Source organism: Zygosaccharomyces rouxii (genome assembly GCF_000026365.1).
Source record: "Zygosaccharomyces rouxii strain CBS732 chromosome A complete sequence".
NCBI lineage: Eukaryota > Fungi > Ascomycota > Saccharomycetes > Saccharomycetales > Saccharomycetaceae > Zygosaccharomyces > Zygosaccharomyces rouxii.
Genome location: NC_012990.1, coordinates 555,344 through 572,527, shown reverse-complemented (window position 1 = coordinate 572,527; position 17,184 = coordinate 555,344). Strand labels below are relative to the sequence as shown.

The 17,184-nt window shown below is 38.7% G+C and overlaps 9 protein-coding genes across 9 annotated transcripts; 6 read left to right on the top strand and 3 right to left on the bottom strand.

Moving 5' to 3' along the window:
* Window positions 1–569: 569 nt before the first annotated feature.
* SWR1 (chromatin-remodeling protein SWR1) lies at window positions 570–5,159 on the top strand (the record flags this gene model as incomplete). The annotated part of the gene is made up of 1 exon (XM_002494627.1): window positions 570–5,159. One exon carries the CDS (start codon window positions 570–572, stop codon window positions 5,157–5,159), a length of 4,590 nt encoding a protein of 1,529 aa, XP_002494672.1.
* A 460-nt stretch (window positions 5,160–5,619) lies between these two features.
* Window positions 5,620–5,928, top strand: RTC3 (Rtc3p; the record flags this gene model as incomplete). The annotated part of the gene is made up of 1 exon (XM_002494626.1): window positions 5,620–5,928. The coding sequence occupies one exon, from the start codon at window positions 5,620–5,622 to the stop codon at window positions 5,926–5,928; it is 309 nt and encodes a 102-aa protein (XP_002494671.1).
* An 83-nt stretch (window positions 5,929–6,011) lies between these two features.
* Window positions 6,012–6,971, bottom strand: ZYRO0A06952g (uncharacterized protein; the record flags this gene model as incomplete). Its single annotated transcript, XM_002494625.1, has 1 exon — window positions 6,012–6,971. The coding sequence occupies one exon, from the start codon at window positions 6,969–6,971 to the stop codon at window positions 6,012–6,014; it is 960 nt and encodes a 319-aa protein (XP_002494670.1).
* Window positions 6,972–7,391: 420 nt separating this feature from the next.
* RPF1 (rRNA-binding ribosome biosynthesis protein RPF1) lies at window positions 7,392–8,273 on the top strand (the record flags this gene model as incomplete). Its single annotated transcript, XM_002494624.1, has 1 exon — window positions 7,392–8,273. The coding sequence occupies one exon, from the start codon at window positions 7,392–7,394 to the stop codon at window positions 8,271–8,273; it is 882 nt and encodes a 293-aa protein (XP_002494669.1).
* A 646-nt stretch (window positions 8,274–8,919) lies between these two features.
* Window positions 8,920–12,594, top strand: MSN5 (karyopherin MSN5; the record flags this gene model as incomplete). The annotated part of the gene is made up of 1 exon (XM_002494623.1): window positions 8,920–12,594. The coding sequence occupies one exon, from the start codon at window positions 8,920–8,922 to the stop codon at window positions 12,592–12,594; it is 3,675 nt and encodes a 1,224-aa protein (XP_002494668.1).
* Window positions 12,595–12,882: 288 nt separating this feature from the next.
* On the top strand, window positions 12,883–13,854 carry MRX8 (translation initiation/elongation factor MRX8; the record flags this gene model as incomplete). Its single annotated transcript, XM_002494622.1, has 1 exon — window positions 12,883–13,854. The coding sequence occupies one exon, from the start codon at window positions 12,883–12,885 to the stop codon at window positions 13,852–13,854; it is 972 nt and encodes a 323-aa protein (XP_002494667.1).
* A 35-nt stretch (window positions 13,855–13,889) lies between these two features.
* GAR1 (H/ACA snoRNP pseudouridylase subunit GAR1) lies at window positions 13,890–14,501 on the bottom strand (the record flags this gene model as incomplete). The annotated part of the gene is made up of 1 exon (XM_002494621.1): window positions 13,890–14,501. One exon carries the CDS (start codon window positions 14,499–14,501, stop codon window positions 13,890–13,892), a length of 612 nt encoding a protein of 203 aa, XP_002494666.1.
* Window positions 14,502–14,777: 276 nt separating this feature from the next.
* On the top strand, window positions 14,778–15,647 carry MRPS28 (mitochondrial 37S ribosomal protein uS15m; the record flags this gene model as incomplete). The annotated part of the gene is made up of 1 exon (XM_002494620.1): window positions 14,778–15,647. The coding sequence occupies one exon, from the start codon at window positions 14,778–14,780 to the stop codon at window positions 15,645–15,647; it is 870 nt and encodes a 289-aa protein (XP_002494665.1).
* Window positions 15,648–15,696: 49 nt separating this feature from the next.
* Window positions 15,697–17,145, bottom strand: ZYRO0A06820g (homoserine O-acetyltransferase family protein; the record flags this gene model as incomplete). Its single annotated transcript, XM_002494619.1, has 1 exon — window positions 15,697–17,145. One exon carries the CDS (start codon window positions 17,143–17,145, stop codon window positions 15,697–15,699), a length of 1,449 nt encoding a protein of 482 aa, XP_002494664.1.
* Between the last annotated feature and the right edge of the window lie 39 nt (window positions 17,146–17,184).

The window sequence follows — 17,184 nt, the reverse complement described above, 5'->3', positions numbered from 1 at the left end:
AGAAAAAATATATAAAAAAAGGACATAATTCTTGAAATATAACAAACTGGCACTTCTTGTATTATCATTCTTTTTAAGCGCGTCAGAACTTCTGTAGATGTACCCTAAATATGCTTTAAATATACATAATTCACCCCACAAAGAAGCTTGAGCCTAACACATACTACTAAATAGCTTAGAAAAATGCGAAAATTTGAAGCCAATTCGTAGTGGATTTAGATGGAACCAGCTCCCTTCTTCTGCATTTTTAAAAATTTAAATATTCAATATCTTGGTGATAGTTTATTACTATCACTTCCAACGAGCGCTCTCATGGAAATTGTTTAAACAGGTGGCGATGGGGTTGAAAAACATGAAAAATACATCTAAGGAAGGTTTTCCCTCATCATTAAGGGCTAAATAAGAACTTTACCTGGTCAAAACAGAATACTTTTGAACCGCTAAGAAGGTGAAAAACTTGATACTGGATTATCCAAATTCTGAACTTTTCACCAATATAAGTTTTATCCAGTATAGATTAGACAACAGCCCAATATTTATGCTATTCCCATAATTCGTTGTATCAACAGATGACTAGAGACAATGGTAAATATAACCAGAGGGATAATGAGAAGTATTCCAATCTGGCACAGCTGAAATTCGAGTACGATTTGCTGTCGAATGAGCTTTTCCATCTGAAAGAGTACATTTCTTTGGTGGAATTTGATCCTAGTTACGTAAACGACACTGAAAGTTACAACAGATTCATCCAGGATCAAGGTCTATCATTAGAGAATGTACATTTACAAAACCATAAAGAACCTAGTGTCGATATACCAGTACGAAGGCGTAACCTGAGGGCGGCTACCGCCGTCGGTGGAGGATCGAGCTCAAGTCCAGAAAATGGTGTTGGATCATGGCTCAAAGAAGTGGAAACACTAGTACGAGATAAGTATGAGGAACTAGGAGAACAATTCGACAAGGGTAGGAGTATTAAGAGACCTGCAGTTTCCAAACCTAAAGCTGTTAAGAAACCCAAAATTCAGAATAGGGCTCCCAAGTCCCCAGACGGACCGCTGAACGAAAGAATTGAATTTGATGACATGCATCAGGAAGAATTCGATGGAAATAGCGATAATTACTATTTTACTACCTCTTCAGAAGATGAAGACGATAATAGACGGAAGCCACCAAGGAAGAAACCTCGCATTAAATTGGTAGTAAATCCACCAAGACAAACAGTAACCAATCCTGTGCATGTATTAAAACCGCATTACAAAAGTTTGCATAATTATTTGGAATCGTTCAAATCCATGGACGAAGATGTTAGCATTGAAGAATACGAAAATTACATTAAGGAACAAAAAGACGTGTTTAAGGCCATACGACGTGGATTAGAGAATGGGGCTCTTAGGTATGATCCTGAAACCGATTCTATACAACCAATAACTACAAAGGAAGCAAGACTTATTCAATCGCATAGACCAGACCCAGTTACTTTTTTCTATAAGGAACAAAATTTACAAACCTATCAAGAGTATTTGATCAACCACGGTGTTTATATGAGTAAGCTATTCCAAAATTCTAAAAAGGCTAGAATAGCTAGAGCACGTAAAGTTTCGCAAATGATCGAACAATATTTTAAACATATTGCAGGTGCTGAAGAGAGAAAAGCTAAGGAGGAAGAGAAACGCAAAAAAGGGCTGGCCAGAGCGGCTATGCAAGCCGTTAAGAAGAGATGGACACTAGCTGAAAGAGCTTACAAAATTTTAAGAAGCGATGAAGAAGAGAAACTGAAGAAAATTAGAGGTAAAGAACATTTGTCTAAAATGTTAGAACAAAGTACTCAACTATTGGGTGCCCAGCTTAATCAAAACGTGGAAGAAAGCGTATCAGAGAGTGATGTTGACGACAGTGATGATGATCTCGGTGAAACTGACTCTAATAGGGATGATGATGACGATAGAGATGATGATAACATATCATCATCAGAGGATGACAGCGAGCACGAAGACATGTCGTCTGAGGGCCAAGAAACCGCAACAACTACAAGTCCGCCTCCAATGGATTCCGCTCCGGAAAATGGAAAAACAATTCCATTTTCTAATCGATCCAGCCCAGAGCCACTATCAGAACATGATGGTTCCTCAGAATCAGATGATTCGTTAGTATCAACTGAGAGTTCATCTGAAGAGGAAGGAGCTTCGTCAGATGGTGAGGACGCTACACCAGCTACATCTAATGGCTTAGGTTTGAGTTCTCTGTTTGATGATCATATCGAGGATGAAGAGAAAGACGAGGAAGATTATGAAATGAGCGGAAGTCAGAGTGAATCTGAGGCAGAGGACAAAGTCAAGAGAGAAACTCGGGAGGTCTTTGAAGATGAAATTAAAGGGAAGGATAAGGAATCTGTAAATACAAATAATCACACTTCAGATGATAGCCAAAATGGAAATTCAGATCTTGGACTCACTAAGGAGAAAAAACCCTTAATGGATGAAGGTTACCTAGAGAATAAGGGCTTCGAAATGGATGACAAAACTGTTGAAGAAACTACACCTGAACAGGAGGTCAAACCTGAGGAAGAAAAGACTAAAGTTGCAGAAAGGGCCAATAATGTTTTGGATAAAGCTGTTCCAGAGGCAGACCCACTATCTGTTGTTGATGTGCCCGTACCATTTCTCCTTCGTGGTTCTTTGAGAATTTACCAAAAGCAGGGTCTCAATTGGATGGCCTCTCTTTACAATAACAACACAAATGGTATTCTAGCGGATGAAATGGGTTTGGGTAAAACCATTCAAACAATTTCGCTGCTGGCATACTTGGCCTGTGAGAAGGAAAATTGGGGTCCACATCTAATTGTTGTCCCCACATCAGTCCTTTTAAACTGGGAAATGGAATTCAAGAGATTTGCCCCCGGATTCAAAGTACTGACTTACTACGGATCTCCTCAACAACGTAAGGAGAAGAGAAAAGGTTGGAATGGACCGAATGCATTCCACATTTGCATCGTTTCTTACCAACTAGTGGTACAGGACCAAAATTCCTTCAAGAGAAAGAAATGGGGTTATATGATTCTTGATGAAGCGCATAACATTAAGAATTTCAGATCTACCAGGTGGCAAGCTCTATTGAATTTCAATACTGAAAGAAGATTACTGTTGACTGGTACACCTTTGCAAAATAATATCGCAGAGTTGTGGTCTCTATTGTACTTCTTAATGCCACAGACAATTACAGATGGAGCCGGCTTCTCAGGATTTGCCGATTTAGATGCATTTCAACAGTGGTTTGGTAGGCCAGTGGACAAACTGATAGAAACCGGACAAGATCCCGCACAAGACGCAGAAACCAAGAAGACAGTCGCCAAATTACACCAGGTATTACGTCCTTACCTTTTGAGAAGATTGAAATGTGATGTAGAGAAGCAGATGCCAGCAAAGTACGAGCACGTTGTCTACTGTCGTCTCTCTAAGCGACAAAGATTTCTTTATGATGATTTCATGTCCAGAGCACAAACTAAGGCAACCTTAGCAAGTGGTAATTTCATGTCAATTGTTAACTGCTTGATGCAGTTGAGGAAAGTCTGTAATCATCCTGACCTTTTCGAAGTGAGACCTATCTCCACCTCATTTAGCATGGATCACTGTGTAGCATACGACTACTCAGATTTGAACAAATACGTCCTGAGATTACTGGGCCAGAATGAACGAGATAGAAAGGTGGATTTTGATTTTATGAATTTATCATTCACTAATAATGACGCTAAAATGACTACTCATAGAGCTCAAAGCATTAGTAAATTGCAATGCATACAAGAGTTTCAAAGGCAAGTGGATCTCCTCAGAGAACAAAACTCATTGAAATCATCAGAGGACGAACAATTACCATCCAATTTGCGCCATGCTGAGGAATTCTTCAGGCAGTTGGGTCAGCAAAAGGGCCAAAGGGCCATAGACTCACTTCAATTCTTACAGTATGTTAACAGGTCCAAATGTGAAAAGAAACCGCTCTATGGACAAAATCTAATCAACTTGTTAAGAGTGGGTCCCACTAAGGAGGCTGGACCTCAAGCCCAGTGTTTAGAAGAAATGTTAACTCCACTACAAACCCGTATCACAAAGCATAAAAATTTAATCGAAAACTACGCTGTCTTAACGCCTAATGTGGTGGCCCTCGATCTAAGGGAACTGTCACTGGGGCTCAATGAAACAAATTCCGTTGATTCATACTCACAAGCTCAATTGTTAAGTCAATTCCAATCAATGACCAATCCGCTACACCATCTGCAGACCAAATTAGCTATAGCCTTTCCGGACAAATCGCTATTGCAGTATGACTGTGGTAAATTGCAAAAACTAGCCATTTTACTGCAAAACTTGAAAGACCATGGCCACAGAGCGCTGATCTTTACACAGATGACCAAAGTGCTAGATGTGTTAGAGCAATTCCTCAACTACCATGGCTACTTGTACATGAGACTTGACGGTGCTACTAAGATTGAAGATCGTCAAGTGCTTACAGAGCGTTTCAATACAGATCCTCGCATTACGGCTTTCATCCTTTCGAGTCGTTCAGGTGGATTGGGAATCAACCTCACAGGTGCGGATACCGTTATATTCTACGATTCCGATTGGAATCCTGCGATGGATAAACAATGCCAAGATCGTTGTCATAGAATTGGTCAAACGAGAGATGTTCACATCTACAGGTTTGTAAGTGACCACACCATTGAAAGCAACATTCTGAAGAAGGCCAACCAGAAACGACAGCTCGACAACGTTGTCATTCAAGAGGGTGATTTTACAACGGATTACTTTACGAAATTTTCTGTCAAAGAGCTACTGGGTCCAGAAGTCCCCAATGTGATGGGCGTGAACGATAAGCCCCTATTACAAGAATCCTCACAAGCCAGCAAGGACCCTCGACGTCTCGAGAAGCTGCTGGCACAAGCTGAGGACGAAGACGACGTAAAGGCTGCCCACTTGGCCATGAAAGAGGTGGACGCTGACGATAATGATTTTGCAGAGAACGTCAACCCAGATGGTACAGAGGGTCAAAAGCCCATCACGTCAAAGGTTGATGACGACGCTCAAGATGAATTCGACGAATACGAGGGAACAAACCACGTCGAAGAATACATGATAAGATTCATAGCCAATGGCTACTACTATAGTTAATGACATGAATGCCAGTACAGATCCAATTTGTTGGCTTACGCAGCAAATAGGTGGAAGGTGCCTTACAGGAGACGCTACAAGGAGGGAATTAGTGATCAACCAACTATGTAATGCTTGTACATACGTAATAAACCGAGCTATACTGAATCGAGCTACACGAACCTCTCGGGGCGGAGTATAGCCCTCCTTACTACGCGACAATCGTTGTTGTTGTCCCGGTAGCAATTATCACTTCCAAGAAGGGGGGGAGTTCGTTAAAGTTCGGTGCGCTTCGTGAAAGGTCTTCTGAGAAGAAGGGGTTAGCCCATTGCTATGACTATTGTAATGTATATAAGCTAAGCAATTGTTGGACATGTACCCTTTACACCAATTGTCTTCTCACAGCAGCAGAGAACTTTAAGACAACTAGTCTAGACAACAATTAGCATTAACGTATTAGCATATTAAGAGCATATTCATCATGTCATCCGCAGTCAAATATTTTTACAAGGGTAAGGAAACTGATTTAATTGTGTTCGCCACATCTATAGAGGACGTCAATGAATACCTGAAGGAACCAAGTATCGGTAAGCTATCACAAGTCGTCGAGGTCTTCAAGGTCTTCTCTAATGACCAGGGTTCCGGTGCTGAAGGTAACTTAGGTGAAGCTTCCAAGGCTCAAGTGCAGAATGAGTTTGGTCGCAAGAAGATTGAAGAAATCATTGACTTAATACTGAAGGAAGGTAAGCCTAACGCTTCTGTAGGTCAAGTGAAGAAGAGTTTCAACTGAATGCATTTAACAACATCCCTTTTTGGTGGTTATCTATAATTTTTATATCGTAACATAATTTAATGTTTGATGACGATTTGCATCTACAATTGCAGGAAGGTGTGATGGTGGAGTAGTTTGTATAGTTTGGGATGTACGTGCTGGATCTCCATGATGCTGCCGCCGGTATCGTTATTGCCGGGGCATGGATTAGCTATCATGGAGCTCTTTGCGTGAGACCTTAGCCGGCTGATGCACCTTTTTTTGGCAGAAATTACTTTGAGATCATTGCCTATGGTAGGTTCTACTAGGTTGTCGTTGATAGAATAGTTAAAGTCTGATCCGAGGAGGAATATAGCCAAATTCACGTAGGTAGCTCCTTTTACATAGTGGAACCAGCGGTAGCCGCCGTGAGGTTGGCGTACCGCTGTGGAATACACTGCAAACTGGTAGTCGGCTGGGCTCTGACTCACGGGACCAAAATGTAGTTCAATTACCTGATCCCTTGTCGTTCGTTGACAGCTTAGTGCATGTTCCGTTCTGAAAGTCTCCTGGCCCAAACTTAGCGCCCTTGTTTGTACCTGAATGCTGTTCATAGTTCCACCCCAATTATTCATGATCAAAGTGGGTGATTGCAATTTAGCCCTTGTAATTCCTAGTTCAGTTATCACACGAGTTCTCATTAATATCTGTGTATGACCGTGTGATTTCATATCCTTAATATATTCGCCGAAATTTGACATCTTGGTCTCAGTACTCAATTTGGAATCCCTCTTCAAGTGTGGAGTTCTGTCTTGGCGTCTATTTGGTCGAATTAATGGTTTAAGCTGATGCCGTTGTTGGAACCTTAAATTCCTTCTTTTCCAGATGTCTTCTTCACTCGTATTACTGAATTGCTCTTGCCAATATTTTAATTCTGGTAATACTACATTTATGGGCAAAAGCTGAATTGGTGTATTAATTTTCGATGTATTGAAATCAAGAATTGGTAGTACAGGTGATTCGTTATCGAACCTAGATCCGTCCGTGTAACTTCTTTGAGGGCCTTGTATATTGGAATTCATTATGTAAAAGGTGAGGGCTCCTAGAGGAAGAAATAGATATTCAATGAATTAGCTCTCGTTATTATTACTTCGAATTAATTCCTGCAGAAAACTGATAAACCGGGGGAAAATCGTTAGAGTTTTGATATCTGGATAGTCTAAAATCTACAGAAAATTGGGAAGATTCCTGGTAATGATACTAATCAGAATAATAATGGACCATGATACAACTATCTTCACTATTAAAAAATTCTAAATATTCTTACAATAATATGCAAATATATGGACAGTCCATTTTGTGTCGTCGGTCACATGATGGTGAAAAAAATTGAAAAAAAACGATGAGATGCGATGAGATGAGATGAGATAGTCTTTAAACAACATTAAATAGTTGGAATAGACAGTCGAATAGCTGCAAAGGATCTTTCTCTGACATCAATAATGGCTGCTGAAGAATTAAAAATTAAGAACAAGATGCTCAGGCAGCAAATTATTGCTGATCTGAAGGATCAAAAGAACAAAGAACGTCACAAGATGAGAGCCCAGAGAGCTAAAGAAGAGAGGGAAGATCCCACTGCAAAGGAAAAAAGATTGGCTGAAAATGTTCCCAAGACCATTGAAGGTATGAGAGTTTATGACGAGACGATTGGCCAGAAAGATGAGGCTGATGAAGAAGATTTGATGCAACTTTTCAACAACAACGGTGAACCTCCTAAGATTCTTCTAACCACCAGTATAAATGCAAAAAGGAACGCTTACGAATTTGCCAATGTTTTGATTGAAATTTTCCCTAATGTAACCTTTGTTAAGAGAAAATTCGGTCTCACCATGAAAGATATTGTGGAAGCCAGCAGCAAACGTAATTTCACGGATATCATTATTATCAATGAGGATAAGAAGAAAGTAACAGGATTAACATTCATGCATCTGCCTGAAGGACCGTCATTTTATTTTAAGGTTAGCTCATATGTGGACGTGAAAAAAATTGTGGGACATGGTAGACCAACATCTCACATCCCGGAATTGATCCTAAACAATTTCAGTACCAGACTCGGTAAGACTGTTGGTACATTATTTCAATCGATTTTCCCCAAGAATCCAGATTTCGAAGGTCGTCAAGTAATTACTTTACACAATCAAAGAGATTACATCTTCTTTAGAAGGCACCGTTATGTGTTTGAAAACGAGAAGAAAGTTGGATTGCAAGAATTAGGTCCTCAGTTTACTTTGAAACTACGCAGATTACAACGCGGTATCAAGGAAGAAACTGAATGGGAATACAGACCCGAAATGGACAAGGAAAAGAAGAAGTTTTACCTATAGACAAGAAGACAAATATGTATATTATATTGGGATATATTTCAGTTGCTTATTGGTACTTGTATTTATATTAATCTTATCAAATTAGCCGCCGATGGTCTTTTCTGGCCTTATATACGTCTTATAGTCACTAAGTACGATAAGGGGAATGACGGTAGGTGGCGAAAGCCCAATGCGCCTAAGATGTAGAAAATCAGTACAGTTTATACAATGCAAGAGCTTTTGAAGTCAAGAAGAGTTACGATTAACGCATTGTAAGGTTTTTACCAATACGTTGAAAGTGTGTGGTGAAGCTCACAATCCATTGATCTTCTGATCGTTCTTTTTTTTTTTTCACTAATTCTATTTTTTTATCTTTTATTTTTACTTCATTTTATTTCATTTCATTTTGTTATAATTATACTCATATTGTTTCTTCGATCATACAGATCGTTGTTTCCATTGAGATTGAGTTATTGTTATTATTACCATCTTTATTATTGTTATACCATACCGATATCAATACCAATACCAATTCCAATTCCAACCGTCCTCTCTTTAAGTGATATTTAATTTACCAAGAGATTTGAATCGAAGTGGGTATTATTTTTATCGTTATACTTTATCACTATTTGCATTATTTCCAAATTCTTAGACTGAATATCGCATAATGGATTCTGACGGTGCTTCCCAAGTGGTCACTGCATTGGGTGTAATTTATGATCCCAAATCTAACAATCAACAGCGCTTAGAAGCCCAGAAATTTCTGGATGACGTTAAATCTAAAGAAGAATCGCCGTACTGGGGGTACCAAATTGCATTAAACAATCCCACAGATTTTATTTTAAAACATTTTGGGTTAGGTCTATTGGCAGATGCCATAAAGAAAAAATGGAATGATTACGACGAAGATAAAAGATTAGCACTTAGGAAATGGATAATGGAATTAAACTACAGAGTTTTAAACACTGATCCGAGATACATCAAACAAAAGCTGGCATTTCTCTGGGTGGAGATCACAAAGAGAACTTGGGGTGAAGCATTAAAGGAGGAATCACCAAGTGAACAGGAACTCTTAAACTCTTGGGCTGATATGGATAGTAATCTAACCGAATTATGGAATATTAGTGAAGCATCTAGAGAACTGACTCTACTAATCTTCAAGATTCTTTTTGAAGATGTTTTCCTATTGGTAGATTTAACTGTTTTGAAAAGAATGACAGTAATACAGCCACTCTGCGTTATGATCGTCTGTCCGATGGACGTATTTGCCACTAAATACAAATTTACCGAAAAATGGACCCTTTTCAAAGCAAATAGAGAAGGTTGGTTTGCACTTTGGGTCTCTGAATTAAATGAAGCATTGATACAAAACAACTCTAGTTATGTGGTCAGACTTTTGGAGACATTGAAAACTTGTTTGAATTGGCCATTGAGTGAAGTGATCATTGAAAATGATATTTTTAGCACATCTTTACAATGCTTTTTGTCCAATATCCCAGAGGCCCAATCGATGGCTTTAGACTCTATGCATATCTTACTTACTCGACCTTACAGTAATGATGAACATTATCAGGCCGTTATTGACAAAGTTTTCAATAGTATGGATCTTTTAGAAAGAGTATATGACTATTTACAATTCGATCCAAAGGAGGGAATCGATGAAGTAAAATACCCAATTGTTAAGAAATGTGTCGATATGATTAGTTGTCTCTACGTTTGCGTTTTCAAAATTAAGGACAACAATCAACAAATTGAAAAATATCTAAGATTGGTACTCAAGGCAACTTTCCATCCAAGTTTAATAGTAAGTGGACTAACACTAGACCTATGGTGTTCCTGTTTAAGAAATGACGATTTCTTGCCATTGTTGGACAGATATGTTATGAGCGATCTTTTGCAATTTGCTGCAGATGCACTGATTTATTACGAACAAATAGAAGGTCATGTTTCCAAAAATTTTGTTGATATCGATTTCCAATCCAATTCTGAATTCCAAAATTTCTGCTCCACCTATAGAAAAAGAATAAGAGATATCATTCGATTAATATCATGTGTGAAATTGGATTACACCTACGATTGGCTCAATAACAGATTAAACAGTTTTTTCAGTTCACCGTACGGTCAAGAAGTATTAAATTCTACATTCTTGGACCGTAAGGGTGAGCCATATTTGAGCGCTTTATCACAATTCATGATTATTGAGTGTTTCATTAATGGTTGTATACGATGGAAAATCTGGTATCCAAGTGGTTCAGATTATTCGGAAAAATTGGATGGTATTCTAACAAAATTAGAAATTTTATCTAACCAGTTAATTGCCCTTAACATTAGAGAACCTCTTTTGCTCAAGAAGCAAATTCAAAATTTTGCATTATTCCTAACGATGTTAAAAGACAATGTGCTTTTCACACTATTGGAAAAGATTATAACTAGTGCTACGATGGAATATCCTGAAATTGATTTGGAGGAACGTAGTGCAGAGGCGGATGCCGTTAGGGACTTAAGATACGCATGCGGTATTGAACTAAATCGAATGGCACTGTTGATGCCCGAATCATTGATGGCAATCTTCCCAGATTTGGAGAACGTCGTAGCGAAGATTCTACCCAACCTATCGTATCATGAAAGGATATCATTTAAATCATTCCTTTTGACCATCGTCTTAAAATCTTCATTGGATAGGAAACAGGAAAGATTTTCTGCGATAGTAGATTCTGAGCTAATGGCTTGGTCAGATCAAACCACGGTTGTGGGTCTTTCGGAATTGCCCTGGTTCATGGAGAGATTAGGTATTGTACAAATCGCAGAATATTTCCAAAGACATAACATTAATGAAACGAGTGATTTGTTATCTATTCCAATCGATGATGAAGGTAAAAGGTTAAAATTCGATCTTACCAAGAGATGGCAGGCATTGTTCCCCGTACGTGCTACCAGGATGTTTATTCACTATTCAATGCAAAGTGTAAAGAAAGATGATGAATTTAAAATGTTGCAAGACATTTGGCGTCCTCGAATTGTTCCTATTCTTCCTTATATTATGAGACTCTTATACCAGTTACAAGCCTACCATGATCCAGCCAATTGGTCACAACTACCTATCGTGGTTCAATCATTCGTAAAATATTCTACAATTGAAAGGTTTTGGGAAGCAGGTGCATCTAACAAATCTAAGGATGAATTCATCGATGAACACATGAGGGCCATGCAAACTTTGAGAGATTTTGCTGATTCAGTAGGTCACATAGTAAGATACACTAGGGAATACACTTTATTGGTGATAAATGCTATATCATCCTTGGGAAGCGTTTTCTTTGACATCGATGAGGCACCACACTTATTGATAGACTCTATTGCAATTTTCAAACCAGATACCAATGAGATCAGTCCGGGAGTTTCTACACACGGTTGGAAACATATAATGAATGTGGCCATTCGTCCACTTTTGAAAAATTGCCCCGAGGAATGTATTCCCAAGTTTATGTCAGCATTCTTACCTAAGTTGTTCGAAACTTTAGACCTACTTTTATGTCAAAAATGGTCACTTTATATGAATGATATCGATGTGAATCCCATCCCAATGGATGACGAAGAGATGACTGAAGACATTTTAGAAGAAAATCTATTGAGACAATTGACTACAGTTGTGGTTCGTATAATGGTCGATTGCGTAGGACAAGCAAGCACCAATCCTCAAACCTCTAAACCGAAATTTACATCTCATCAGTTAAACATGAGAAGTACCATCTTTGGTAATTTGAACGTACTAGCACCGTTTTTAAAACTTTTGAACCATCTAATGTCCTTTAGGGATAGTAAATGTTCATTTAATGCCATCCTGGTGATGAAATGTTGTTTGAACGATGTGCTTGTAAGAGAGGATAGTGTGGATGAATTCTTTACGGTGGAAGTGATGAAGAACTTGCTTTTGAATGTTCTATGTCAGAGTTCATTCAAGGATTCATTCTATGAAGCCTTGAACGTTTTTACTGTACTTTTCCTCACTCTCTGCAAGGAATACAAACCTGCTAGAGCTTACTTATACGAAATATCCCATGGTTATGATATCGATGCTCTTTATGATCAATTGAGAAGTGTAGATCATTACAGAAACCAAAGGGCGTTGATGATCGAATTCATTGACTGGATCAAGACGGCAAATGGTAATAATGACGACGAGGATAGTGAAAATTCTCCCGAACATAAGCGTCAAGAAAGAAGGGCAGCTATTCTACAAAGAGCAAATGAAAGACTTGTCAAAAAGAATAAAGATGCTGGAGATATCCTTGATGATCCAAATACTGAAGATGCAGCATTTGGTAACTTGTTTGGTTCATCATGAATAAGCAGAGCTAAAAAAAAAAAAAAAGGAAAAAAAGAACAAACTTAATTTGAATTAAACTAGAATAAAAAGGTTAATATTATATCACTTTCGAAGCATTGAAGTCTTCTATTCATTTTTCTCGATTAAAAATTCAGAGATTTGTCCTTCTTTGTAGGTATTCTTTATTTTGTCACTTTCTCTTCAACGAATATTTCATCAAATTGTACCGGACTTCTTACATCTCTTCAATATAGGTTAACTTGTATAAATATAAAGATGATAATTATCAAAGCGGAAGGCCGTTGAATGATGAGCCTATGGACCAAAAGATGGTTTTCAACTACAAGCAGTTTAACTAACAGAGCTGCTGACATAGGAAAGATTGTTTTAAATACAAAAGTGCAACAACCGTTCAAGAGTGATGGGGGAAGAAAGCAACGTCAGGTCGCTAAGACAAAGAAACCTGCCAGAGATTCAAATCCACCGGCTTGGTATACCCTAAATCAAAAATACAGTAGTTTATTTTCAGAGCCTAGTGCTACAGAAATTAATTCAGTAAACCATTTCTTCAATTCTTCAGATGTAAGATATGAGTGGAGTGCCGCCCATTTCATCGATGTTCCTGGTGAGAGGCTTAAGGAAAAGGTTTCTAACGAATCTAATGGCAAAAAATTCCAAGGTAAGACTTATGTACCATTTGAGCTTGTCAATGGGTTACCAGAAGTTGCGTTCCTGGGGAAATCCAATGCAGGTAAATCCACACTATTGAATAGTTTAACAACCGATTTAAAGCAAACTTCATTAGGTGAGTATGCAAGGGCTTCCAAAAGAGCAGGATTTACTAAAACTTTGAATTCATTTAACATTGGTAATAAATTTAGAATCGTTGATACCCCTGGCTATGGGTATAACAGTAGTGCGGAACAAGGCAACTTAACCATGGAATACGTTAGTCAAAGACAGCAACTGGCAAGATGCTTTTTACTCATTTCTGGTGAGCAAGGGTTCAATGACATGGATTTACAAATAGTTGAATTCTTAAGCTCAATAGGCAAACCATTTGAGATTGTGTTTACCAAGATGGACAAAGTTAAAGATTTGAAGGGATTTCAAAACATGAATCTCCATGAATTACCAGGACTACCAGGTATCATTTTTACCAATTCATTAATATCGAAAACTTGCCCCAAGAGATACGGCGTGGATCTACTACGACGCTTGATATTTCAAAGCTGTGGACTGCAGATTGGCACTAAACCTTCTCGTCAAAGAAAATAATATCTTATAATTATTTTATAATATTGTACACTTATCTAAAATCTTTTACCACCACGACCTCTGCCAAAACCGCCACGGCTAGCACCGCGACCACCACCTCTAAAACCACCACGAGAAGAGCCTCTAGCTCCGAATCCACCGCGACCGCCTGAGGGACCACCACGGCCGAATGAAGAGCCACCACGGCCGAATGAAGAGCCACCACGGCCGAATGAAGGACCACCTCTCATTGGAGCTTTCTTCTTCCTTGGCTTTGGTGGTCCTGCAACCTTAGGCTTTGGTAAAAATCTTTCGATGGGTAAAAGTTTATCAGAACCAATGTAAAATTTATCACCATCTTTGAAACTGGTTGCGTGCACACCTTCAGTACATTTAATGGTGAAGTACACTTCGTTTAATGGACCCAAAATTTCATCGACTTTACCGACTTGAGTCTTGTTCTCCAAATACATGGGCGCATTAAAGTAGGGAATTTTGGTATTGATCGACTTGCAAACAATATCACCTTCACAAGGATGCATAAATTGTCCCATTTCTAGCACAGTGTCAGGAGGACCTTGTGGAACAAAACGACCGTTAGGACGTCCGTTACCACGGCCTCCACGCATACCTCCACGGCCTCCTCTTAGGTTACCCCTAAAACTCATATCTTAGATTCAATTGAGACCGGTGTAGAGCTCTAAATATGACTCTAAACCTATTAAACTTTCAATTCAGTACTTCTTAAACTTCATAGTTAAAGCCAATGTCATCGCTTCTTTGAAAATTTTTCAAATATTGGTGAAAAATCGTCATTAACGTGGTGAAATTTTTCAACATGAATTTGAAAAATTGAAGAAATCTGAAAAACTAATGAATGAATACGTAAAATCGATTATACTGATCGATTAAAGCCATATTCGAGGAGTAGGAGTGGTGCTATCATGTTTGCAGCATGCGGTTTTGTGGTACACGACTTGAGGCAGAGTTTTAGGCCCATTATGTCGATTTCAAGGTCGTTTAGTTGTAGTCGACCAACTCAAGGTGTTAAAGCCGTTAAATTTTTAAAATCTCAGAGGAAAAAGCAGGCTAATCTGGCACGTCAATCAGAATTATCAAGTTCTGTAGATGCCGTTGATCCTGTGTTGGGTCGTCGTGATACCCCCTTTATCAACAGAGTAGTAGCAGAACTGAGAGAACCTGGTGTACTCTCTCATGGGTACCAACAAAATGAAGTGGAAAAATTGATGAGTGCATTGGAATCTACCAAGAGAAGAACTTTGGAATTATCGAGTCTAAATTCAGAACTAGTGGAACCTGAAAGTTTGGAATCTCTAGAGGCAAGAAGAGAAGCTATATCAAGAATTCTAAGTATGAGAAACGCCGATAGTAAAAACTCACTGAAAATGGCATTGAAATTGGCAAGAGAAGAGTTCCAAAGGTTCCCTGGTGATACCGGATCTAGTGAAGTACAAGCTTCTTGCATGACGATCCGTATACACAATCTAGTCAAACACATCAAAGACCATCAAAAGGATTATGCCAATATTAGAATCTTAAGAATGCTTGTACAACAGAGACAAAGTATTTTGAGGTACTTGAAGAGAGATAATCCAGAGAGATACTTTTGGACGCTGGAAAAATTAGGATTGACAGATTCAGTTGTCATGCAAGAATTCAATATGGATAGACGTTACATGCAAGATTTCAAAATGTTTGGTGATAAGATTTTAATTAAGGACTCAAAGAAGGTTGCGGATCAAAAACGTAGAGAGTTGAGGAAGCAGAGAAGAGTAGCTGGCCCTTCGATATAAGAAAAGAGTTCAAATCCCTGTAAATATCTTTCTCTGTCTAATGCATTACTTATTTACATAAAAATTGGCCAATACTACGACCAATATGTTCTAAATCAAGTAGAAAAGTATCATGACCAAAGTACGATTCGGATTCTTGTAATTCAACATGTGCTACGTTAGGGTTAGTATCGCCATCCAACAACGAATAAATTTCCCTTTGTTGCCAACATGGCATTAACCCATCAGATTTAACACCAACTACAAGTACATCGTTGTCGAGCAGTGGCTTACAACCTTGTTTCAAATCTTGATAGGATTGTTCGACAGTACTAGTTCTATGTCTCTTCTTATCTGAAGTTCTATCAAGTAATGGATCTTGTGCTTCATTCAATGTACCACTCTCGTACAATTCCTTAGCTCTGGCCCTCCTACGAATACTTCTCTCTTTATGAGATAATGACAAATCAAAAAGATCCATCGTCTTGGAAATGTATAAAAATGAATTGGCATCATATTCCAATGAGAATTTCTCACCTTGGTGGTCCAGATAAGTTTCGATTAAGAAATCAGGACACAGAACTGGTGATCTTTCATCATCTAGTCGTTCGGTACCAAATCTGGATTCCCATTCAGGTCCCGATCTATAAGTGACAGTGGCAATCTCACGAGCCAATTTCATCCCTACATGAGGTGGAATCTTATTCGGTTCGGCAGCGGTTGGATAGTAAAATCCCCTATTCCAATTAGGATCTCCCATTAAAACTTGCCTTTGAGCATGTCTCATTGCTATACTAGAGGGATGAGATCTCGCACAAGCACTCACGCTTATCACTTTATTGACTTCACTTGGGAATTGTTGTGCATATGACAATGATTGCATACCCCCCATAGAGCTACCTAACGAGGCATACAGTTTTTCAATGCCAAAATGTTCATTAATCAGTCTCTTTTGGGCACGTACCATATCATGAACACTTAGCATGGGGAAACGGGTAGCGTATGGTAATCCATCAGCAGGATCAGGTGAAGAAGGCCCAGTTGATCCATAACATCCACCAAGAACGTTAGTACAGATCAAAAACCATTTGTTTGTATCCAGACAAACATTACCAGGTCCAATAAATTTTTCCCACCACCCTGGCTGTTGATTTAAATTTGTAGAGTGTGCATGAGAAGATGCACTAAGTCCTGTATGTATTAAGATTGCATTAGATTTATCTTCATTCAATGTCCCCCAAGTTTCATATGCAATTTGAAAATTAGGCAAAACACCACCATAATCAGTGTAAAAGGGTCTATTAGATTTGAAGATTTCAAATCCAGATTTAACTTTACCGTAAACCGGTTCATTTTGTCCCTGTGTACCAACGGTTGTAGTCCTCAACTCCTCAGAAACTCGCTCCATTTTATCCAAACATGGGAACATCATAGCAGGATTAGTACTCCCGCTACTATTAAATCTCTTGGCCCTTAGGAGCACTAGGTTTGGTTTGATTAAACCCATTAGCGAACGCATATTGGGTCGTTGCAGTATCAAAACTACTGAGTTCAAATT